This window comes from Erpetoichthys calabaricus, chromosome 3 (assembly GCF_900747795.2).
Source record: "Erpetoichthys calabaricus chromosome 3, fErpCal1.3, whole genome shotgun sequence".
NCBI lineage: Eukaryota > Metazoa > Chordata > Cladistia > Polypteriformes > Polypteridae > Erpetoichthys > Erpetoichthys calabaricus.
In genome coordinates this window covers 264,001,274-264,026,999 of record NC_041396.2, presented here as the reverse complement: position 1 = coordinate 264,026,999, position 25,726 = coordinate 264,001,274, and the positions used below count along the sequence as shown (strand labels likewise).

Genomic DNA, 25,726 nt, shown 5'->3' with positions numbered 1-25,726 from the left:
GACCAGTTTATAACAAGGCAGGCTACAGGTCAACCCTTTCATCTGCCTCACAGTAACAACGTGCACATTTACTATGCCTGTTTGCACTCCAGTTGTATAAAATATTTATATATCATTATAGTCCTGAGGTGGACTGAACACTTTCCAGGGCTGGATTATGTTTTGCGCCTTTTGTTAGTATAGACTTTCTAAAGGAAAGTGTATTAAGTGAGTCTGAGGCAGTCATGCTATGTATTATAGTAATTTGGGGGCAGTGTTCACTATAGAAACATGCTTTATGAATTGAACATTATTAGTCTTGTTTTATTGCCTGCCTTAGATCAGTTTAGACTCAGCAAAAATTAAGAGCATATCCTTGGACTGTTGGAGGTCACTGGAGTCGCCTGAACAGAACCAATATTATGCAAGTGTCACATGGTCAAAAATAAAAATGAGTGCAATCTGCGTTATTATGCTGCTGTGCCTTCTTTTAGTTTTGCTTTTCTATGCTGAATGGATTCAGGTCCCTCATCTTCTGGCTCATACTGTTATATCATAATAGGGCTATTAGAATAAAGGCAAGAGTAACCTTGCCTTTCAAAAGTTGCTGTTATTAATATATTCTACACAAGTCAAAATCAGCAGATAAAACATCTCTTGTGAGACGACCATTACATCAATGTAGCAATCTAATTTATAGAGGACAGTAAGGTCAGTTTGTGTATTCACAAAACTACAGCAAGCAATAAAGATGTAAAAATCAGTTCAATGAAATCAAGAACTGCTAGTATTATGTATGCTATAAAAATGACAGGCGAAGTGACAGCCATACAACACGGGGTACTTTCATCTGTTATTTTAATGAAAGCCTTTTTTAAGTGGAAGATTGTTGTGAACATTAATCATTGAATGACTAACTGAAGCATTGATCTACCCATTTTTAAGGCTACCACACTCAATTAATAATCATAAGCAGCTAGAGTGCAAACCTTGGTAATATAGCAGAGATTTGCCCTAAATGGGGCATCAGTGCATCATAGGATGTTGAAAAATGCTCACTCTTAAAATAATTGAAAGTTGATAGTCATTTATTTATCTATCTATCTATCTATCTATCTATCTATCTATCTATCTATCTATCTATCTATCTATCTATCTATCTATCTATCTATCTATCTATCTATCTATCTATCTATCTATCTATCTATCTATCTATCTATCTATCTTGATGTAGTTGTTTTGGACCATGGAAGAGCAGCACTTCACTGCTGGTATGCTAATAGTCAGTCAGTGCTGGTTTAGAATACAGAGATCTGGTTCATTAATATGTTGCAGTTTTTTGAAGATGCAGAAAAAACATGCAATAGTAAAAAAATCAATATACTGTCTTCCTCAATTTTTAGAAAGTAGACAGCTGAGTACCTTTCATATATCAGTGTATTAGGTTTATATACATTTATGGATTTAATCTTGTGTGTTCCCTCTTTGTAAAATGTTTTCTTGTACTGTTATGCTCTAATTTCCTAAATACTTTTGGGTGTACCTTATGGATTTTGGCTAGACCACAAAAATAACCTTCAGATTTTCCTATCATGTACTGTTTTATAGCAGTCACCTAGTTTTTTCATTTCCCCTCACATTATAAGCGTACATATACAACTGTAACTGGAACATCTGTGGTGATCTAAAAGTAGTGGCACTGCTGCTAGGAGTACAGCCCCGATATACCAAGTACTGTCAAGTCATTTGTGAATGGGACAGCTGTGCGAAAGAGTCTCGTTAAATTAAAAAGAACTGGCCGCTCTGTAAGCATTTGGTTCCAGGGCATAAAAGTGTGGCACAAAATGCACTTGTTGACCCCACAAAGATAAATTTATCTCCACTTCATTTAAAACTTGAACTGATGAAAAACATTGTGAAAGCCATTAAAAAGAAAAGTTGTAGTATTTTGATATTTGTAACAGATGTTTCCATGAATAACTGATACCAAGATTAAAAAAGGTATATTTGTTGGTCCACATATCAGACACATCATCATTGTGAATTTCCCCTTGGGATTAATAAAGTATCTATCTATCTATCTATCTATCTATCTATCTATCTATCTATCTATCTATCTATCTATCTATCTATCTATCTATCTATCTATCTATCTATCTATCTATCTATGACAAGCAGTTCAAAGATCTACTAGTAGTACTGGAAAAAAATCACTCTGAAGGCATTCACGATTGTTGTTGAGAATTTTCTTGGTAACTACAAAATACCAAACTACATCCAGTTTGTTGATAACATGCTTCAAGCATACAAAACAATTAAGTGCAATATGTCGCTAAAGATTCATTTTGTGCATTCACGCTTGGACTTCTTCACTGCTACTCTTGGTGCAATCAGTGACAAACATGGTGAAAGGTTTCACCAAGAAATTGCAGTGATAGAAAGACAAGTGGAATTCATCTATGATGGATGACTGTTATTGGACACTGAAATGAAAAGCATGAGATGCTGAGTACAAACAAAAATCTTCAGCAAAACATTTTTATCTCAATTGAAGTAATGCAATGCGTCAGCATCATTAAGCTGTTAAATACACTAAATTTTATGTTTCTCCAAATTCCTACATAATTCAATCAATCTGAAATTATATTTTTGTTCAGACTGAAGCTGTCTATCGTAATCACCAAAATTTTTTAGGGTGCAAAATGTTTGAAAAAATGTTGTCCCGGGTTGTGTTTACAGACTTTTCAATTACCTGGCCCATTTAATAACTGAAGCAATGTGTGTTGTATTCCAGACTCAAATAACATCCATCTTGTGCAGGTTTCGCTCCAGTATCAAGGACCTGGAGGTCATGATGCAGAACCTTATTAACATGGCCTTTGAGACAGTGTGTTCAGTTGAGCATGGAGTAGAGCTACTAGATGTCTTCCAGCACCTATCTTCAAGAGAGGTTGGTTCTTCTGTCTATAATAATGAATGTCATGCAGTACCTAAATTCAAGAAATCTCTGAAAGCTTATGAAAGGTCGATTCACATAAAAATATTAAGCATTGTTGGATGGATTAGGATTTTGTTTCCATATACGGGCATGCTTCATGCCAGAAACTGTTTCTCATACATTTCAGTACATGAATATATGGTGTCTCCTGGTTTACATTTAATATTTATAATGACAAAGTGCAAGAAGAAATGTGTTTCTTAGCCATTTTATATAATGTGTTAATATATGAGTCATGACACCACCTTCATGCATTTTAAGTTGAATTTAAAGATGTGCATTTTAGGTTAATTGGTGATTCTAAATTGGTACTAAATTGGTGCAGCCTTATGTATTATGGTTCCCTCGCTTGTGATAGGTGTTGCCAGAATAGCTTGCAAATGCCACAATACTAAATGTGGAATAGAACATTAGAAAAGTTGTGGCGAGAACAGGCCATTCCTCCCAACAAGCTCATCAATCCTGTTCAACTAGATTGTCCACAAAATGAATGTACCTAACGGTTTAGTAAATGAACAAATGGAAGATGCTTGATAGCAATGGGGCGGATGTGGTGGCTCTGAGGCTAAGGATCTGCGCTGGTATCCCGAAGGTTGCCGGTTCAAATCCCCGTCACTGCCAAAAGGCCACTGCTCTGCTGGGCCCTTGAGCAAGGCCCTTAACCTGTAATTGCTCCAGGGGCGCTGTACAATGGCTGACCCTGCGCTCTGACCCCAAGGGGTATGCGAAAACTACCAAATTCCTAATACAAGAAATTGTATAAGGCGAAATAAAGAAAAAACAAAAAAAAAAAAAATGGAAGATGCTTGATAGCAATGTGACAGTACCATGCCATGTTTGCCACTGGTGGTATGCGTTAAATAATTCCAGCTGCACATCTGCTGGGCTTTATGTTAAGAATGAGACACAACAATCTCTTCGGAAAACTGTTTAAAATTATTTACTTATAGATTGATGTTTTCTGCCTTTATGTTAGAAGTTCTTGCACAAGGAAAATAATGTATTCTTTTTTGTACTGTAGATCAAATGGCTTTTGTGTTAATGGTGGTGTTTTTAGTTCTTGGAGTTTCATTTCACTCTCTTCTGTGGTGGTACTCTTTCAGGTGGTTTCTATATACTTTTTTTATTTTACAGTATATTTGAGTTTTGAAAAAAATAATGACTTGTGAGCCTGTCCTTCCCAAAATTTAATGTTCATCTTCATTATAGACAGATCTTATCAGTTTGCATCAGTACGTAATTTTAAAGTAAAAACTGATGTTGAGAAGCGTACCGAGGGAATTTGGAGGGTAAACCGAGACTATGCTAGTCAGTCTTAATAACCCATGTCGTATATTGTTTATACTTAGATTTCTTAGTATGTATTTTCATGTTTTTATTACATTTTTACTAAAATTGTACATGTATACAGTGACCTGAACATTTAAATGGAAGTTTGCTATATACTTGAAATGTAACCTGAATTACAAAGAATACAGAGAGTAGTGTTTTTTTATTAATGCCATTTATGTTGCATGAGAACATATGTACAGTATATTCCTAACTGAAGGTGCAAGCTAGGATTTTTTTTATTTAAGGAAAGCATCTCTTTATTTTGGCTATATATTTAAAACTGGACATTTTCTTAGGTTTCTTCATTGTTTCATGTTTTTGGGTACTTTTTATTTGTACTGCAGGCCATCAAGCGTGCCATCGACAAAAAGACAGTGGATGTTTATGCTATGTATAATGATGCCCTCAATCTGGTTAACAAAGAGTTAAGCAAGAAGATATGCACCTTGCCACCGCATATGCCCCACTTCGCAGGCCAGGCACACTGGGGCAGAGCATTGCGCCGCTGTATTGAGAGGCCCATGGAGGTAGGCTTCTTTTTGTTACACACAGAATTATGTCTTCAAAAACTGTTCCTCTGAAACATATCCTGAGATTGTTAAAATAACACAAGAATTTGATAAATGATGAGAGACCTTTCAGTCCATCCGGCTTTCATGGTTACCATTCAGTGAAGTTTTCCCAAGATCTCCAAGCTGCTAAGGCTTCTGCCCCAACTCCATGACATGGCTGTTTTTAACAGACTTCAATGATCATTTGGGTGAAGAAATGCTTTGTGCATTTTATCTTCCGTATGCTTGACTACACTTATCCTTTATGGCATATAGCCGGGCCCTCGCCTGGCCTTGCCAATATGCTAGAAGGACTGGGGGAGAGAGCGTATCCAGAGCATTACCTCCCCCGGAGCGCTAGGTGGCAGCTCCCCTGGGTTGCAGCGGTGCCTCGGACTCCCGCAGGGCTCCATGGGAGCTGGAGTTTGATATAGCCTTGTTGGGTTCCGTGGGCGCTGCCAGGGGTTGCTGCAGCTGCTGCTAAGCCCTTAATTGAACTAGATCAACCAGCACCTGAAGCACTTCCGGGTGCCTTATAAAAGGAGCCAGCAGCCACAACTCCAAGAGATAGAGTTGGGTGAGAGAAGACGATGCTTGCCAGGAGTGGAGGAAAAGAGAGAAGAAAAGAGAGAAAGAAGAGAAGTGTGCTCTATACTTGTGAGTGTGCTGTACGCTTGGGAAATGGGGGAAGACGTTTCCCATGAGAGAAAGAAAGAAAAATAAAAGCTTGTGCTTGCACTTGTGTCCCACATCTGTTTGTGTCGAGGTCGGGGCAGCTGGTGCGCCCCCTGGTGGTCAACACCTTAACTTTCATTTGTCTTCTTTTATGCATGATTCCCAATTTAACTGAGTGAATTCAACTACTATTGATTTGTTCTGAGAAGACTATATAGAGAAGTTTCTTTTTCAGAAATGAATGAGTCCTTTAACGGATAGTTCTAGGTGATTACTGAAACCTTGTGGTAAGCAGATCCGTAATATTAATTCAGTAAGTTAGCCATTCGATTCAGAGGTGTCAAATGTCAGTTAGGGAAAGTATTAAGGCTGTTAAGCAGCACATGCCTTTGAGAATGGAGGGAATTTGAAAATTAAAGATAAGCACCCGTGTTCTATTTTACTTTCCATGAGACCATTAAGGCCATACCTGTTTTTTATATAATTTGGTTGTCTTTTGTTGCCTTTTCATGTTAGCATTCAAAATGAAATCGTAAAATAATCTGGACCAAATCGTGTGCATGTGAAAAAAAAAAATGCTTCACCGTTGCTTATAGCTCACTGAAGTTGTGGGCTTACCTGCTTCATTATATTACTTTATTTGTCTTTCCAATATATCTCATTTTGACGTGGCATGTTTATTTTGCTTTTTCCTTTCCAAAATGCCTGATTGTATCCACAGGGAAGAGGAATGTAGGATGTGGTAAATTGGGTCTCATTGGGTGAGGTCACAAATTGAGTTCTATGCATTTCTGCAACCTGCCGTGTATGAAATATGTTCAAGCATTGCAAAGCAGAGGAATGTGGCCAATAAGGACAAATAAAAACAAACTTTTAGAAATTGTGATTGATCTTTTAAAGTGTGCAATTATTTATATTAATAGGAAGGCGAGGGCAAGTGTCATGAAGCCATTATTAATACAAACAGTGTTAAAACTGCCAGAAGACTTCTAAACACAAGGGAGGATGTGTTAGGGGGGGTTGAGGTTTGAAATGAACTGTAACCTTAGAAAACATTAAAGATTTTCATCTTGCTGTTCCAGAAAGTGTTAATGAAAAGCAGAAATTACTGTAACAAAGTAGGTCTTTAAGAAATGTTTCCATATGGCAGAAAACTTTGTTTCGCTTTATAATTATGTAAAGTCAGCACTTTCTAATTATATAAAGTCAGTCTTAAACAGAATCAATCAATCTTCATTTTATGCAGAGGCATTTGTAGCAAATAACACGCTCAAGGGCTATCAGTTTTTTTTTTTTATCTCGAGATTAAAGACATTACACTAGAAAATAAAACAGTGCATTCTGTTACTGGCATTGGTCAAAAAGATGGAAGCACTTAGGTGAGTGAGCAGCCTCCAGCCTATTGAAAGCAGTTGCTCCTATGCAGGTGTACTTGCAGAATGAATAAAGCTTTCAATGTTCCAGCATGCTCAGGGTCACATATGGAAATCCCGGCAAAGCCTTTGTGTCTATTGATGGCTAGCAGAGATAGAGTATGAGACCATATTGACTTTGAATAAACTCTCTTTTGTCATGGTGTTCATTGACAGTGAAGGTGATTCAGCCTGAAGGACATTATTGGGATGTAAAATTGTTTTAAGAATCGTGCAGTTACAAATCTAAAAAAGGTGTGTGTCTCTGCATCAGTTGCCTGTAAAGTAAGCAGACTGTTTTATAATGTAGAGTAAAGAATAAGAATACCAGAAGGTGCTACAGATCGAAGCAGCCAGAAAGTGAAGTACAGAAAGATTGGGCAATATCAACATTTCAAAACAAGCTAGGGTCGAATGGCCAGCAGAAGAAAACCATAAAGTTCATTAAACCCAAAACACAACATCAAAATTGCAGTTAGGAATATGAAGTTGAAAAAAAGAAAATCCTGGCACTAACTTGGAATTCTTTTCTCCCAAGTGACACTCCTGAAACAATTTCAAAATTTTTTATTGTGAATCCATTGCAGCAGTGATAGGTATCAGAAGAAACCATTAACCTAAATTACTCTTCGATTTGCACTGATCACCTTAATGTAGGTTACGTTTGTTCTAATTGTGATGTCCTTTACCACAAAGCTTTCCATGGTTTACCAAGTAAGACAATAAGGTTTTCAGTTGCGGTTACATTTTATGTTGTGGTACATACAAGTTCCTCTGGTGGCACATAATGCATCAGTCCCATATGACGTGAATTCAGATTATTTTCTTGCACTGACTTTTACATAACAGTAGAAATGCAAACAGTTCAGTAAAGAATATATTGTAAGTTAGCCACTTACTGTATGTAGTATGATACATTTATTCTACATTTATACTTGACTTAAATATACAGTAAACTTTGTTTGGTCTCATTAAAGCTGAACACCACCTTCTCTAGCACATAATTTGTATGACCATTCTGGCCCTCTCAGTGGATTAGCATCGACACTGTACTGTACTCTACTGTACATAGAACACATCTAAAAACACAATGATTATCCACTGTGGCAACCCCTAATGGGAACAGCCAAAAGAAGAAGACATCTAAAAACACAAGGTTCTGTTTAGAAATATTATATTCTTTGCACTGTTTATGAAAAAAATAAACATGCCAAGTACCCCAAGGTAAAAAAGAGAGATTATCAGTCAAGTCATATTTTCTAGTTTATTACCACACACGGATACAAGTAGGGATTAATAACTGTGAGTAACATGGTTGACTAATCATGACTGTTTGTCCTGTGGAGGTCCATCCACCCACTAATCTTTAACCAAGCAAGAATGATGCTTCCTAGATTTCCACTGCAGTGATTTCATACCTCATCTCTTGCGTGCCATAATGCAAATGGATTCTTTATGCAGAATTCACACTTCTTTTCTTTGGTTTGATGATGTCACTTTGTGTGGGCCAAAATATATCTCTAACTATAGTTCTTAAATGCCATAGAGAAATGCAGAGCAGTATAATCTTCCAATGAAAACATGCATCTTAAGCCTCCTGTTAAAAATGCATGTTCTTCATTCTTAATTTTGTGTCAGGACTCTTTTTAACTAACAGAAATTGTTCAAGATATATGTTTATGTCATTTTCCAGGTTCTTGCTAAAGCACACTTCATTCCAAATATTGGAACGGGTGAGGAAGTACGAGCATCCTATCAACAGCTGGTGCAGATCCTTGATGATATGGTTCGCAAGATCTTCACCGAGTGGAATCAGACCTTAGATAAAAACAACCTGAAGAGACTGGAAATGCCTCTGATGACACGTAGCCAAGAGAAAACTGGTTTGATGCAAGTCAACTTTGATAAGTAAGTACATGTGTGGTTAGAAATGTATTCACAAAGGCTAAAGGTGGGGTTCAAAAATGCAACTCTACAGTTTGAGGTGGTTTTCAGCCGTGGATCTTTTATCTTCTAAGCACTCTTTCTTGTTTGGGCTAGTTGTGGGCCATATGCTGTATTCACATCATGTCTGAGATATTGTGGAAATGACTTGGCAACTTACAGTGATGACTTGAAAGCATTCATGTGATTTGAGCTCATTAGTTCCACCCAGAACAACAAAATAGAGGTAGTTTCGTAAATTGCTGCTGCTGCTGCTTTTAAAGTTCTGATTTTTTACTTTAAATATATAGTGTAATGAAACTTTTTTTTAGTGTAGTGCAAAGAAGTTGATAGTATATAGTCAGTTGATAACTAATAGTCTGACTGTATCACCGAAAAGGGTATGATTGGATTGATAGACTAACTGAATGAAATACATTTCTTTTGGTATTTTTACCTTTTAACTTAACATTTTGTCTTATTCAATCTTGATGGAATTCAGAGAAGGATTTTAAAGCCTTAATTGCAGGCATCACAGCCAAACTTAATGTTGCAATATTTTTCTCAAAGGTAACAGCAAATCCAGGTCTACAGATGTTTGCAGTTTATATTTACAGTTCTGACACTGATACAAATGTTGTATTCAGTTTGGGACTGCATATTATGTATTTTCTCCAAAATCATGAATTTCCCAGTAGCCTCACATGCAGCTTATCTGTTGGGTGATTGTTTTCAGTTCTTATCACCTCATGCAATACTTTTTTCATCATCTGACTGTTGCCTTTATTGAATGCGACTTACAAGTTCAGGATGGGTTACAACTATTTAGAGAGTTTTCTTTCATGCACATGCAGGTTAGTTTACTTGCTCAGGGCCCCATAGTAAGATACAGCCTAAAAATAAATTGGCAGTCTTGGGGTTTTAAGTCCAATTCCTGAGCCACTACAACAGATTTCCCAACTGCGAGCTAATAAGAGGCAGTGGGGTTTAGACTTTTGGGGCAACGTGTTGGACTTAAATCCCCAAAGATTCGGCTACCTAGTAAACCTGCTAGTTGGCTAAGGATACTCGTTATGTGCAGTTTACTAAATGATAACAATTATTATAAACACAGAGTATTATAAAGGACAGCAGTGTTATTGTACTGTAAGTTTGGGTCCACCATGCTGGCACACCAGTTATAGTTGCTGCCTTATAGCTTGTGGACCACCAGAAGGCATACTGCTCCCCAAACTCTGACACAGACAGGCTGAGACACAGGGCTTGCCAGACAACACACCTTTATTTAAGCAGGGAAGCATTTTCTGTTGCTCCCCACTTCATAGCACAATACAGAAAGCACCAAATATATATAACACAGTACTTCCTCTTTCTTTCTCTCTGTCGCCTCCACTCTACCTCCCGCAAAACTTTGTCCTCCACTTCCCGACTCTGGCTTTCTGACTTGCGGTGAGGCGGCTCCTTTTATAGTGCACCAGGAAGTGTTCCTGGTGTTTCTTGATTGTCTTCCAGCTGCAGCACCCTCTGGCGGCCTCCAATGAACCCAACAGGGCTGCTGCAAACTACAACTCGCAACATGCCCTACGGGGATCTTTGGTGCTGTAGCAACCCAGGGGGGCTGCCCTCTAATGTCTTGGGGGAAGATAGTGACTCCAATATGGTCTCTCCCATATCTACCAGGCCCACGTCCCGGCCAGGTAATGGCCCTGGCCATCCGTCACAAGCTCCATAGATGTAGGTTGATTCCCATCTCAGCAAGAACTACCCAAGTCTGTTTGGTTTTGCTCTGTGTACTCCATGTTTAGAGTTTTAGAGGATGGGTGAGCTCATTTTGTGATGAACTGATGACCTATCCATGGTTGGATACTGCCATTCATAGGGTGTTGTTGGTAAAAGCTCTAACACCCTGAAATCCTGTAATTAAATTATTTGGATTGTGGAAATGCTTGGATGCTTGATAACATTATGGACTAACCCTAACCCAACCTTTACCTTAACTACTTTTGAAATTGTAGCATACAGATTTTTAATGTTCATTTACTCTTTGAACCCTTTAAAAAGTTGTTTACTGTGAGCACACCGTTGGTATCATGGTTCTTTATGTTAATGTTATAAGTTGACATCACTAACTAAATCTCTGATAATGAGGCAGTAGGGGGTATACCTGCTGGTTTGTTCCTGTGGGACTGATAATCTGATGAATATCGAAAGCATCGACTCCAAAGGCGCTTAATCTTTATTCATGTGCACATGCTCTCTTGGCGCTTTTCATTTTGCTGTGGTTTTATTATTTTTCTCTGCTGCAGTGCAATGCCTTTAGTTGTATTTCTGAAAGAAAACATTTGATTCCAAGAAATGTGTTTATACTATCAAAACGCTTCCCCACACAGCCAGAAAATCAAGAACGCTCCCTATTTCTATAAAACAATACCTCGAAAGAGCACATTTTAATTAAGTTTAAAAACAAATTCTTCTTTTTTAAGTAAAATTATATTTGATAGACACATCTTATTATGTTTGCAATTTTTTAAGCGGGGCTGTTTTTTTCAGACAAAGGATTGTACAGGCTGAAATTGCCATGAAGGGTTCATTTGTTCTTCTGATCATTTTTCATATTTCATATTCGTAATCTTGTCTCCAATTCCTGCCTACTTTGGTTGATTTTATGGAGGCATCTGTTTGAAACATGGTAAAATTGGCAAGGGGCTATGCAGTAAAACTACACCCTCACATTTCAGAGCCATTTATTATTTTAGGATGTATAAATGATCTCTGCTATGATTTCATTTTAAACCTTGGCACATACGGTAGGTATTAGGCGGCTGGTATTATGCTGTAGAATGCTTCACGAATAGTTGCAGTATGGAGGGAAAAATGTGTGCAGATTATTTTTTGTTGCCATAGAAAGTTTTGGTCCTGCACTATTGATGATTGCAAGCAGATGGTAAAGGTATAAAACAGTTTCTGTTTTATGCTGAAAATCTTGTGAAGAGCTGTCTGTGGTCTTTCTGTAATTTATAGCACTTAAAGCCTTTTGAAAAATCTGCCTTACATCTTTTTTCTCATGACAAGGGCTTCCTTTTGTTCATGGAAGATGAGTACAGGGCCGTATCATATCCCTTTTATGTTGTGTCAGAAACTTGCTGGAGACTTTAAAGCAGTTCCGTTTCAGTTTTGACTACTCACCTCTGCGGTCCTGGCAGGCAATCCACCTGGAACTAAGTGCTTATGGATATAGTAAACTGTAAAGCATTAGGGGTGTTTTTGTGGGAACATTAAGCCTAACCATTCTTCATGCACACCTTCTCCCTTGGGAGCATGTAATGCTGTAGTTGGCATGATGCACACATACTAGATGACTTGCAGACAACTCTTGCCTGCATTCTGACTGACAGCAGTTACATAATAATCACTGCCAATGAATGACACATAAGCACAGTTGGTTTCTTTAATATTGCCATGAGCCATTGCTAAAAAAGGGTGACAAGTCTGCAAAGAGTGACGCATTCAAAACAATTTAAATGATGCCACTGTTTGAAATATAATTACTTGGGTAAATATTAAGTAATTTATTCATTCATTCATTGGCCCAGACCCTCATTCAAACTTGGACTTTACATCAGGTCATCATATGGCATTCTCATGATCCTCAAAAGGTCAGTTTACACTTACCATTTTACTTAGCCTAAACATCTTTCAGATATGAAGTACACTGAATTATCTGAACAAAAAATATATGATGGCCCAGAGCTCACAAGTTGTACTTCCCTGGTTTTATTCTGTCAAAGAAAGTTAATTAACACAAAATTAAACCTTAATATCCATCCATTTGCTAAACACAATTCTCAACACAGCAGGGCAGGCACAAACACACTCATTAGGCTGAGACAAAATATATATATATATATATATATATATATATATATATATATATATATATATATATATATATATATATATATATATATATATTATAAGCAAACGTGATTAACATAATTTGTTTGTCTTTAGGACTTGGGAAAATCCAAGGATATCTAGAAAGCTACTGCTAAGACAGAAAAATACAGTTGGGGACCAGTATAGTATTCAAAGTTGAGTCCTCATGAGACAGCATTAATAATTAGTAATAAGTATTGTGCTGCCATGTCATGTTAATAGTTCACTAGTTCACTCTTAAGGCATGCTTTAATTAAAAAAAATATATATTGTGTGTATGTGTATACTGTATATATATATATATATATATACTGTATATATAAAATCCTAAGCCTATAAGTGCAATGATTTTATGTGATGTTTCTATGTCACATTTTTTGTCATGCTTTAAATTGGGCTTATTTTAAAACCTACATAATACTGTATATGTTTGGTATCATTCTTTTCAGAAATTATCAAACTTTAATGTGATGTTGTTAGATTTTCAGATTCTTATTCCGTTTTTAAATTATAAACTAAAATATCAAGAAAGTCATGGTTTTTATTATCAAGAAAGTCGTGTTTTTTACTTTCAATAAATCATTATTATTTCAATAATTTATTTTAATAATTTAATTCAATAAATTACATTATTTTTGATTGAGTAAACTTTCTTTCACAGGAACAAACTATTAAAAAAATATTATCTATTCATAACACCAATGTTTGTATTTAGGTGATTTCGTTAGCTGTAGGTCGAGTTACGATGACCAATTGCATACCACTTTAGTTTTCATGTGATTTTTCCTGTTATCTAAATGAGTCATTTTTTAAAAAAAGTTTTTTTTTATCTATAAGAATGTCAGTTAAAATGAATTAGTCTCTTATAAATACTCATCGAGCATAGTGGACCTTAGTTTAACAGGAACACTCCAATCGGTAAGAGAGTAAATATTCTATTCTCATTTTCATGATTTTTACTCCGTTAAATAATAACTAATTTTTCTTTTACATATTTATAGAATTTCGTGATTTTGGCCGCAAGTGGGGTGGCCTACTGGGGGTTGGGCGCCAAAGGCCCCCCTAGTATATATATATTAGAGAGAGAGAGAGAGAGGCTACTGTTTGATTAAGATTTTTAATCGAAACTAACTGCATATTAATTGAAATTTTACATATATTTTTCGATAAAGCAGAAATAACTCAATGATTACTTTCTAATACAAAACAGTTTTAATAACCATTTGCCTAGGCATATCCCCCCAAATTGTGGATGAAGTACTGACTTAAGCAAAGGAGTTTAAGTAATTTGGGGTCTTGTTCATGAATTATGGAATAAGCGAAATGGAGATTGACAGAGTGGGGTGAGCAGTCATTTGGATGTTGTACCGCTCATTCTTGGTGAAGAGAGAACTAAGCTGATAGTCAAACTAGACGAACTATATCTCTGTCCTCGATTATGGTTGCAAGCTTTCGGTAGTGACTGAAAGACCTCGACTGCAAATGGAAGCAGCTGAAATTAGTTTTTTTTGCAGGGTGTCTGACTCAGCCATAGACATAGTGTGAGGAACACACACATTCAGGAGGAGCTCAAAGTAGAGAGGCTGCTCCTCTAAATTGAAAGGAGCCACTTGAGGTGGTTTGGGCATCTGATTAAGATGCTTCACTGTGGAGCTGCTTTAGGCATGTCCAACTGGGAGGAGACCTCGGGGAAGACCTGAAATCTCTCAGCCAGCCTGAGAACACCTATGTACCCCTCCACCCCATAACAAAATCTGCTTCCATATATTTTGCACTGGCCGTTCACTCTGTACTTGGCCCAGTCTTTACTAGGCCAGTACAGCCCAGGACTGAAGAGGACTACTTTTACAGTGTTGGTATTACAACCTGACCAAGAGATTATTTTTGTGGTTATTACTGGTTGTCTCCTTAAATGTCTGTATCTTAATCTATTATTGAACCTTCCCAGAGTCTATCCAAGATCAAGTTTAGTTTTTATAATTAATTTAATGTGCATGTGGTAAAAAATGTAATACTCAAAGAAACAAAAACACAGGCAACAGGGAGAAAGTGCTCAGGATCTTGGAGTTTTGGTGATAAAATGCTATCCATCTCACTGCTGTGCTGCATATCAATTGACTGTGATGTACTATAATATAGAAAAGTGACAAAAAGAAAAGAATGCTTCAGGTGAAAAAAGCGAGCATATCTGAGCCCAATTTTCTTCACTACAAAGTTACTTAATCCTCAAATTCTTCCTTGTAGCATTTCATTCAAGGAGGGAACAAACCCTGCCAGACATTCGCATGTACACACATACACTCACTCCCATAAGGCCAATCTATGTCCTCATCTTAACATTCAGTGACATACTGTGCATAGTGGAATAAAGTTTAGGTACAAGTAACTCAGTGAGGAGCTCTTAATGACGAGGTACCAAGGTTTGAGCATCTCTGTAATATTAATTACATTCCCCACTCCCCAGCACATGCCACTGAAAGTGTACTGTGGGAAAACATGGTAGAGGGATTATACTAGTATTTATACAGAAGGCCATTGGAATTACCCAGGAAAAGGCGGAATCTGATACCAGGAAAATGGCTTGTTTTCACCGTGACGTGGTCCAGTTTAGCTAATGAATGGTTGATCCTTGAAAACCATGAGCCACCTGGTAGTGTGAAGTTGAACAGCAGACATTCTGAAAAACATTTATAGGTCTATCTTAACACATTTTTACTGTACCTCTTGACTCTTAATAAGCGTATTTTAGTTCAGCTTCGGAATCCTATGCATTTAACCCTAAATACAATTAATAAGCACACGTCTCAAGAGACAGGCAGAAAACCAGGCAGAAAGGCAGAAAACCAAAAAAAAAGGGAAGATAAGTAAATCATGTAATTTGTGTTATTGTCTATAATACAGGTCCATAAATGAGAACTGCAATAAAGTCCTATCAGGTGTAAGAATCAGTTATCTTTCCTAGAGTAAAACTCTGCTCGTGCCTATCAAGTCCCAGCTGAATTAAGTGTCTGTCTAATTGGCTAATTTGTATGCTAAACACAGCTTTAATTGGATAAGTGTCTTCAGACCACATTACAATAGCAAAATAGAACGTGAATGTGTCTGAGAGTGGCATCTTCCATTCTTAGCATAACAATACAGAAATACAGTACTATCTCACAACTTTATTCACTTGTGACTTTTAGGTCACCTTGGATTAAAGAAATATTTAAATTAATGTACATGTTGTATTTGCAATATATTTTATACATTTTTTATTATTATAAGTTTGTCATTTATTTCACATGTATTTAGGCAATTAATGAAAGACCAAATAGTTGTTGTCCAGTTTTTTTTTACATTTTAAAACTGAAAAATCTTAGTTAAGTTACTGATGACATTTGATAGTGCTTTATAGATGTGCAAATATTGCCTCATGGGCAAAGCAGTTAAGGTCCATGTTGTGTATATGAATAACATTACCTAAAGGAAGCCAACATAAACAATCTAATAATCGCTTTCAAAATAAACTGCTGTACTTTACACTTCATATTATATTTGATAAACATCTGCATATTCTAAAATGTTTATTATCCATCTGTTTTCTGAACCTGCTATTCCAGTTTATGGTTACAGGGTGTAGTAGCCTGTTCTGGCAGCAATTGGTGCAGGTCAAGAGGCAATGCTGGCAACTGATGCACATACTGAATAAAATAATCATGCATCAAAAGCTGTATTTTAAGTATTTTATTAGGTTATAACAATTACAAATCTGATGAAGGACAGCTTGGTGACATATTTTCTAAGCTCCAAAGGTTCAAATCTGGTCTATCTGTATCATTCTAGACTTTACATGTCTGTATGGCTTTTTCTCAGGGTTAATGGATTTGTTTTCCACATCCCAAAGATGTGTGTGTCAGGCTGATTGATGACTTCAAATGGACCTCTTTTAGTGAGTATGGGTGCATGCTTGGGTATTGTCTGTGATAGACTGGCAAACCATTTAGTGATGGGTGCTGCAATGTGCCCAGTGCAGCTGCCTGAGACCCTCAGTGAAATTAAGCAGGCTTAATATGGGATAGATTGATTCTTGGTTGCCATTTCAAACAGAATCTAATAACTAGTAACTTGCTGCTTAATGTAGGACTGGGTTTATTATATATAATATAAATCAGTGTACAACAGCAATATTCAATTGTAATTGTGTAAATGCTGTAAAACAGTTAAGTAATGTGATAACTTTTACAAAAGATGGCAAGAACGTAAGAAATTTGACAAAGGTGATGAGACCATGGACCATTCAATCCATCAGGCTTATTTGTTTAGCTGAGTTGTACCAACATCTTATCCAGGTACTTCTTAAAGGTTGTCAAGGTGTCTTCTTCAACTACATGTCTCTGTAGTTTTTTCCAGATTCCCAGAACTCTTTGAGTAATGAAGTGCTTTCATTAAAAGGTACTAGAAAAAAAAGACACCAGGAACAATATTATTATTCCTTATTTTGTACAGTTATTCCATAGGAAAAGAATCTTAATCAATCAATCAATCAATCAATCAATATGTTAGGCCTGGTAAAGTTAAGGCAGTCCTAGTGCAATGCTAGAGAAAAGTCTCAAAGATAAAAATTATGCTCTTTTTTCATTTCACATTTCTGTCATACTGCCTAAATGGAAAATAAGTTATATTTGAGTGGCACTAAAACCAAAAAAGTCTCTAGTACCTTAGTATTTTATTTGCCGGTGTGTCAGGTGGCATGCAGTTCTGACTGCTCTAATATAATAAAAAAATTCTACGAAATAGAAGTATAATGATTATCCCTACCCATCATTCCCATTTGCAGTATCTTCGCTAATTTATGCAAAGAATGCAACATAACCACCCAAGTAATGCACGGTGTCAGTGTTTAGGCAAGATGGCAAAGCTGGTACGGAGAACTTTATGCGTGACAGAATCAAAGGTGTACAGCAATATTTTCCAACCTTTTTTCTGTGATGAAACACTTTTTGTAACCCAAGAAATCCCAAGGCACACCACGATTCTACGAACTACAAAAACATTACATGTTATACATGTGCTAAGCCATCTGAAAGGTCTTGACTACCGGCCGCCAAAAAATCAGTTTGGACATTGGTTGTCACAGACATTGCACTTAGTGAGTACTCCTATGTCCACCGCCACTCGGCTCTGCGAGAGTCGCTGACGAATACACACCCTGGCAGATCGACCCCCCCGACACAACTCCTGGCTGCTAAAGTGCACTCTAAGTGCTGTGTCTGCCAAATAGCAATCGCAGAACTGCTTTAATGTTGGCTTCTCCAGGTGGTCCCATCCTCCTCGATCAGGTCTCGACCACTTGAGGAGTGTGTCTCTCTCAGGTCTGGACCGAGGGGCACTATACTGTTATTTCCACAGTACACCAGTTGTAAAACACTTGGGTAGAGTATAATTATCAAGATCACATCATGGTCTTGCACACGTGTAACTTCGCAATCAAACCTCATGTAAGGGCATGATGTTTACATCTTGGCCTAGGGCAGCAACAATGCTAGCACCTACACTGACTGGACATAGAGCTCACAATATTATTTCTTTGCTATACTTGCTTTGTGACTTAATTCATTCTTCACTGTACAAACACCAAATATTGAAATGCTTACACCATGTACTGAAACATATACACTGTCTTTTGTGTTAATAAATAGTCAATGGATTTTAATCACTTTGCCAGTGTTTTCTTCCTCAGATCACGACAATACATACAACATATGTTGATATTCTGTCTCGTACACTATATGCAAACATTTACAGACTTGATAGTAATAGACCTGTAACAGTTAAAAACATTGAGAAGGTTGTGAATTTGTGTGTTTTATGCTGTAAACTTTCTGCCGAGCAGCATCAGGACATGAGCATTACTCTGACTCACTCTGTCGTGTGATGTTGTACTGGAAATCTCATGACACAATAATTCTCCTCATAACACAGAAAAATCTATTCATTGGTATTTTACAGGTAGGTTAATTTAAATATAGATTTATTATCATTTGCTTTTTTTTTACGTTTAATTCTATTCTCCAAACTACTTAATACAATTCCTGGCCTGCTGGCTCAAGGAGGTATGGGGTGATGGATTTCAGTATTCCGTGTAAGCATTTTAGTATACAGTATAATAAAAGCTTTTCAAACATTAAATTCATTGCATAGGCCGCCTAAATGTGCAGCCTATAAATGCCATTGCATTTTGTCATACGTAATAAGTAAAACATCATTCAACTTTACAACTTCATTGTCTATGCTTATGGCAAAAAAAATTGAACTGACGCAAAGTAATGCTTGAGTGAATGATGTAAACAGATGAAAACTGTTAACCTGTAATAACAGGAATAATCCATTTTCTAACCCTGCTTTATGCTGAGCAATGTTGTAGGCAAGCTAGAACTGATACCAGCAAGCACAAGGTGCAAGCTTGGTGGACATTAATAATTCAAATTTCTGTGCTCTCTTTCTCAGGGGTGAGGGTTGATTTGTTTTCAATCCTATTTTTTGTAAAAATTGATCTATTTGTATGGAATGATTACAATAAAATCAATAAAAATAAAAAAAAATCAAATTTCCAGTTATTCAACTTATTACCTGTTTCAATTCAAAGGTTTCTGTAAAATGATGTTTCACATTGATTAACAGAAGCCAAAGTCAGTCACTAGGAATAGCAGGACTTGATCAGCGACAGGGATGGTTTAGTCATAGGCAATTGTATGTAGCATATTCAAGGATAAGGAACTCCAGTGAACTAATAATATTAGCCCCTGATAAAGAAAGAAATAACAAATATCATATACAGAATACTGTACTTCTTAGTTATTTACGTAATACTTCTGATACATCCAGTTAACCAACAGCATAATAAGTGAGGCCCATTGTTTTAGGACATGTCTTGTGTGAAGCCAGGCGAGACAGCTACTTATTTTATAGAGTCCGTTTCCTAATGCTCACTATTGCTAATTGCTATGTCAAGAAACAAATAACAGTTAAGTTCCATGAAAGGCAAGGTAGAAAGAAATGAAGAGCAATATTGTTATTAGTGTTTAATTTTGCATAACATCTTTCCTAGTGAGCAAATATCAAAGAGCACTGTACAGAGACTCTCATTATTTTACACAGTGCCTTTCATATTGAAAATCATATCAGAATTCTGCATAAACATCAAGATAATATTACCTTTTATAGAAGACTTTTTCTAAAGAATGAATAGTAACAATGTGTTTAAATAATAATTTTATGTTCATTTATTTATACTAAATTCCATTTTGTTGTGCCTTAAAAAGCTGTTAGCATTTTGTTATTATTAATTGTGAAAAGAATTAATAGGAGCATAAGAACTTGAAATGTTTGACCAATGAGAGGCCATTCATTGTTGTTTAATTAGCTCGTAGTTACATTTTCCCAGTACCTCATCCTGATACGTTTTAAGTAGTTGTCAAGTTTTTTACTTAAACTACAAGATTTGATAGTTTGTTTCATATTCCCTAGAGTAAAGAAGTGCTTCTTATCTTCATTATTAAATGCATTTCCTTCTAATTTCCACAAATGTATGTGATTTGCTTTTTATTCAAAAGAATTCTGCTGGATGCAAAAAATACAACTGATGAATATGTACATTTCTTACCATACAGAGCAAAATTAATTTTTCACAAAACGTACACTCTTAACTTAATTATTTTAAAGAGATATAAAACAAAGCACATTCCTTGCCATCATTTAGTTGATGGCTGTTAATTAGTGAATAAATAAATGTTTTTAGAAAGGAATGGATTGTTCCCTTCTGTGTGTTTTGTAGAATGAGAGGGGTGTGAGAGAGAAGGAGACCTCCATCATGGTTCAGCACAAAAGAAAGACCAAAGCTAGACAGGAAAGCGTGTATACAGTACCACATTTGAAAAATGAGAGGTCCTGCATATGCCAGGGTGGAAAAGATGGAGGACAGTAATAAATGGAAGAGTCAGTCATACATGGTGTTACAGAAGAGACACCAATGCAGATAAATGAGGATTTATAGCCTCAATAGAGACATGTAATGTTACTGAATGATGCTAGGGGGCCGGTGACCACGCGGACGTCAAGGATACCTGACCCTTAATGCAGGGTGAGAAAGCAGACATGGACAGCTGACAAGAAATAGTAAGACTCTCTGGCGGCTGCTGGGTAATAGCAACAGGTTGCCTCTTGTTAAAGTAAGGGACCAGGATGCATCCCTGAAGCCAAGGTAAGCACAGTGGAAGTCCGGCTGCAGGAAACCATACTTCCTGCTGTCTGCTTAAAGGTACAAGAATGTTTCTGAGAACAGTTGAGGCTAGGCCATTTTACAGTTTTACAAATTTGGGTAGTTCAAGAGCTGCCTGAGAGACTTGGATTTCTTTAGGCATCTTGAAGTTGCAGAGGTACATTGACACTAAAAAATCTCTCCAGGGAGTACTGTGCTGATATCAAAATACTGTAATGGCCACGCTGATCTGATACTGAGGATTGGCTTGACCTGAACTCATGCATGCGTGTATGTATGTACAGTATGTATGCATGTATGTATGTGTTTATCAATAAAGGTTATTAAGCACCATCTTCTGGACTGATATGGAAATGCAGGGTGCTTGGCAATAAATTCCTCAGACTGGTAAATGAAGCAATCTGAAAAATCAAATCAATTTTGCAATTTTAAATGCCTGACAATGTTTTTGTGTGTGTGTATTTGTGAGATTAAGGGTGGCATCTGATTTCTTTTTTTTTTTTTGCAAGATTTATGTAAATATGGAGTAAAACTGGAGTAAAACTGAAAAAGGAGAAAAGAAAAAAGTTACTATTTTATTCTCTGGCACACAATTAGGAAATAATAGGATAGTGACCAGTGTTTCATGCTGTTGCAACAATAAGTTAAGAGTTCAATTTTCTAATTACCAACAGGGTCAAAGAAGCTGACTATAATGTGGGTCTAATGGGTTATAAGGCCTGAGTACACCGTTCAGTCCACATAGAGAAAGACCCAGTCAAGAAATCTTCTAGAGACAGGGACATAGAGTGTACTGTACCACCCTCATGAAACAAGACAACCTTTCTATTATAGTGTGGGATGGCAGGGGCCACTATGAGACGGATGTATAAAGGAGAGGATGTATGATGGGAATGGAAACATGCACTGTCTTCCCATGACGCTACAGGCAGGTGACCCAACAGGTGCCAATGATGATCTTCTACATAGTGTGAGAAGGAGAGTATGGAGAGCTGGCAAAAAATCTATAGATCTCTTGGTGTCTAGATGATAGCAGCAGTTTCCTCCTTGTAAAGGTGTGGTACCAGGTTGTTGCATCCAAAAAGGGCATAGTGGACATTTGGGCATAAGGCCTTAACACATCTTTCAGAGGACTTTAGGCTATGTGGACACTACCACATTTTCATTTTAAAATGTGTGTTCTTTAAACAAAAGCAGTCTCCATCTGCATAAGTGTTTCATACTGTTTACGGCCAAAAAATGCATGTGACATAGGCATTTGTCTACTCTGTGCATGCACACATCAACCAAAAAAAATCCTTGATAGGATGGCAATGCTGCCGGCCAATGGATTTATCACAAAACTGTAGCAACCAGTAAATTATTTTCCTTTTATGAATGTATGCAGCATTCAAACTGTACAAAACACAATTGAGATGCATACAGATAAGCAACACAACAAGCGCCATGGAAGGAAAGTCTTCTCTGTCTGCTATGTTGGAATATGATTTTATTATGTGAAGGGTCACCAGTCAGGGAATTAGATGTTGTAATGAAGAGAATCCATTCAGGGAAGGACTTTCTAATAGGTGCTATTAGAGTCTGCATTTTCAAACATCTGTGTTTGTACCTGTCCACATTACAGCACTGAGCTGGTGTTTTCAGAAGTATAAGGCTCTGGAGAGCATTTTCTAAAGTCTCCATTTTTAGTAGTTAAAAATTTCAGGGTGGCTTGGAAAAATGGTGAAAACAGACAGTAATGTCTGTGTTTTTAAATAAAAATGTAGTAATGTGGATATAGCTTTAGTTCTTGACGAAGTTGTGGCAAGAAAACAGTACCTGCATAAACACACAAACCCACTGGGCACCTTAGTGTTGCCAAATGGCCAGACAGCGTCTATAACACATTAGGGCTGTGAATTGGCAAGAATCTCGCAATGTGATCCTTATCATAATACAGGGGTTATGATTCAATATATTGCAATATATTGAGATACTGTAAGCATGGCGATATTTTGCAACTTTTTTTAAACTAATTTTAGGAAAAATGTCAAAGTATATAGAACACACCACCATATGCATGAAATCCGAGTGAAAAAAGTTTACTTTTTTATCCAATCAGAGCAATGGGATCTGCAGCGGCATTAGATCCTGCTTTAAAGGTTCACGTTATGCCACAGTATTTCTCAACTAGTTAATAAAAGAAAATGCATAGTTTCAGAGTTAATAGCACTGAAATATGAACAAAGGAATTCACATTTATCTGTATCAGTAAAAAATAAAAGTGCTTGCAGGATTCTTTAGGTAAACAAATTAAGAAAATGAAAAAAATCATAAAAAGACTGTTATATATTGTAAAAAGACTCAAAACAGGCATAAGGGGTTAGGGAATCTTCCCCTTATACTTGAAAAATGGTTCATACGATTGAGGTCAATATGGAACTCAATTAGAGAGTTAAGATGGCAGATTCATAAGTCAGAAACAGGAAGAGGAAGGATCGTGTGGGACCGGATCTGGAAGTGATGTCATCAAGGTGCACTGTGTGTGACGATATATATACAGACACTATATATATATATATATACAGTAATCCCTTCTCCATCGCGGGGGTTGCGTTCCAGAGCCACCCGCGAAATAGGAAAATCCACGAAGTAGAAACCATATGTTTATATGGTTATTTTTATATTGTCATGCTTGGGTCACAGATTTGCGCAGAAACACAGGAGGTTGTAGAGAGACAGGAACGTTATTCAAACACTGCAAACAAACATTTGTCTCTTTTTCAAAAGTTTAAACTGTGCTCCATGACAAGACAGAGATGACAGTTCTGTCTCACAATTAAAAGAATGCAAACATATCTTCCTTTTCAAAGGAGTGCAAAGCAAGCAGTCAAAAAAAAAAATCAATAGGGCTTTTTGGCTTTTAAGTATGCGAAGCACCGCCGGTACAAAGCTGTTGAAGGCGGCAGCTCACACCCCCTCTGTCAGGAGCAGGAAGAGAGATAGAGAGAGATAGAGAGAGACAGATAAAAAAAATCAATACGTGCCCTTTGAGCTTTTAAGTATGCGAAGCTCCGTGCAGCATGTCCTTCAGGAAGCAGCTGCACACAGCCCCCCTGCTCACACCCCCCTACGTCAGCGCAAGAGAGAGAGAGAGAGAGAGAAAGTAAGCTGGGTAGCTTCTCAGCCATCTGCCAATAGCGTCCCTTGTATGAAATCAACTGGGCAAACCAACTGAGGAAGCATGTACCAGAAATTAAAAGACCCATTGTCCGCAGAAACCCGTGAAGCAGCGAAAAATCCGCGATATATATTTAAATATGCTTACATATAAAATCCGCGATGGAGTGAAGCCGCGAAAGGCGAAGCGCGATATAGCGAGGGATCACTGTATATATATATATATATATATATATATATATATATATATATATATATACACAGTGCATCCGGAAAGTATTCACAGCGCATCACTTTTTCCACATTTTCTTATGTTACAGCCTTATTCCAAAATGGATTAAATTCATTTTTTTCCTCAGAATTCTACACACAACACCCATTAATGACAACGTGAAAAAAGTTTACTTGAGGTTTTTGCAAATTTATTAAAAATAAAAAAATTGAGAAAGCACATGTACATAAGTATTCACAGCCTTTGCCATGAAGCTCAAAATTGAGCTCAGGTGGATCCTGTTTTCCCTGATCATCCGTGAGATGTTTCTGCAGTTTAATTGAAGTCCACCTGTGGTAAATTCAGTTGACTGGACATGATTTGGAAAGGCACACACCTGTCTATATAAGGTCCCATAATTGACAGTTCATGTCAGAGCACAAACCAAGCATGAAGTCAAAGAAATTGTTTATAGACCTCCAAGACAGGATTGTCTCGAGGCACAAATCTGGGGAAGGTTACAGAAAAATTTCTGCTGCTTTGAAGGTCCCAATGAACACAGTGGCCTCCATCATCCGTAAGTGGAAGAAGTTCGAAACCACCAGGACTCTTCCTAGAGGTGGCCGGCCATCTAAACTGAGCGATCGGGGGAGAAGGGCCTTAGTCAGGGAGGTGACCAAGAACCCAATGGTCACTCTGTCAGAGCTCCAGAGGTCCTCTATGGAGAGAGGAGAACCTTCCAGAAGGACAACCATCTCTGCAGCAATCCACCAATCAGACCTGTATGGTAGAGTGGCCAGACGGAAGCCACTCCTTAGTAAAAGGCACATGGCAGCCCACCTGGAGTTTGCTAAAAGGCACCTGAAGGACTCTCAGACCATGAGAAAGAAAATTCTCTGGTCTGATGAGACAAAGATTGAACTCTTTGGTGTGAATGCCAGGCGTTACGTTTGGAGGAAACCAGGCACCGCTCATCACCAGGCCAATACCATCCCTACAGTGAAGCATGGTGGTGGCAGCATCATGCTGTGGGGATGTTTTTCTGTGGCAGGAACTGGGAGACTAGTCAGGATAAAGGGAAAGATGACTGCAGCAATGTACAGAGACATCCTGGATGAAAACCTGCTCCAGAGCGCTCTTGACCTCAGACTGGGGCGACGGTTCATCTTTCAGCAGGACAACGACCCTAAGCACACAGCCAAGATATCAAAGGAGTGGCTTCAGGACAACTCTGTGAATGTCCTTGAGTGGCCCAGCCAGAGCCCAGACTTGAATCCGATTGAACATCTC

At 37.4% G+C, this 25,726-nt stretch overlaps 1 protein-coding gene across 1 annotated transcript in view; it reads left to right on the top strand.

The window, feature by feature from the left end:
• Positions 1-25,726, top strand: part of dnah2 (dynein, axonemal, heavy chain 2) — a 518,592-nt gene that overhangs the window by 59,755 nt on the left and 433,111 nt on the right. Inside the window, 3 exon segments of the mRNA XM_051924101.1 lie at positions 2,800-2,929; positions 4,654-4,836; positions 8,641-8,855. Coding sequence (XP_051780061.1) covers positions 2,800-2,929; positions 4,654-4,836; positions 8,641-8,855 — 528 coding nt within the window.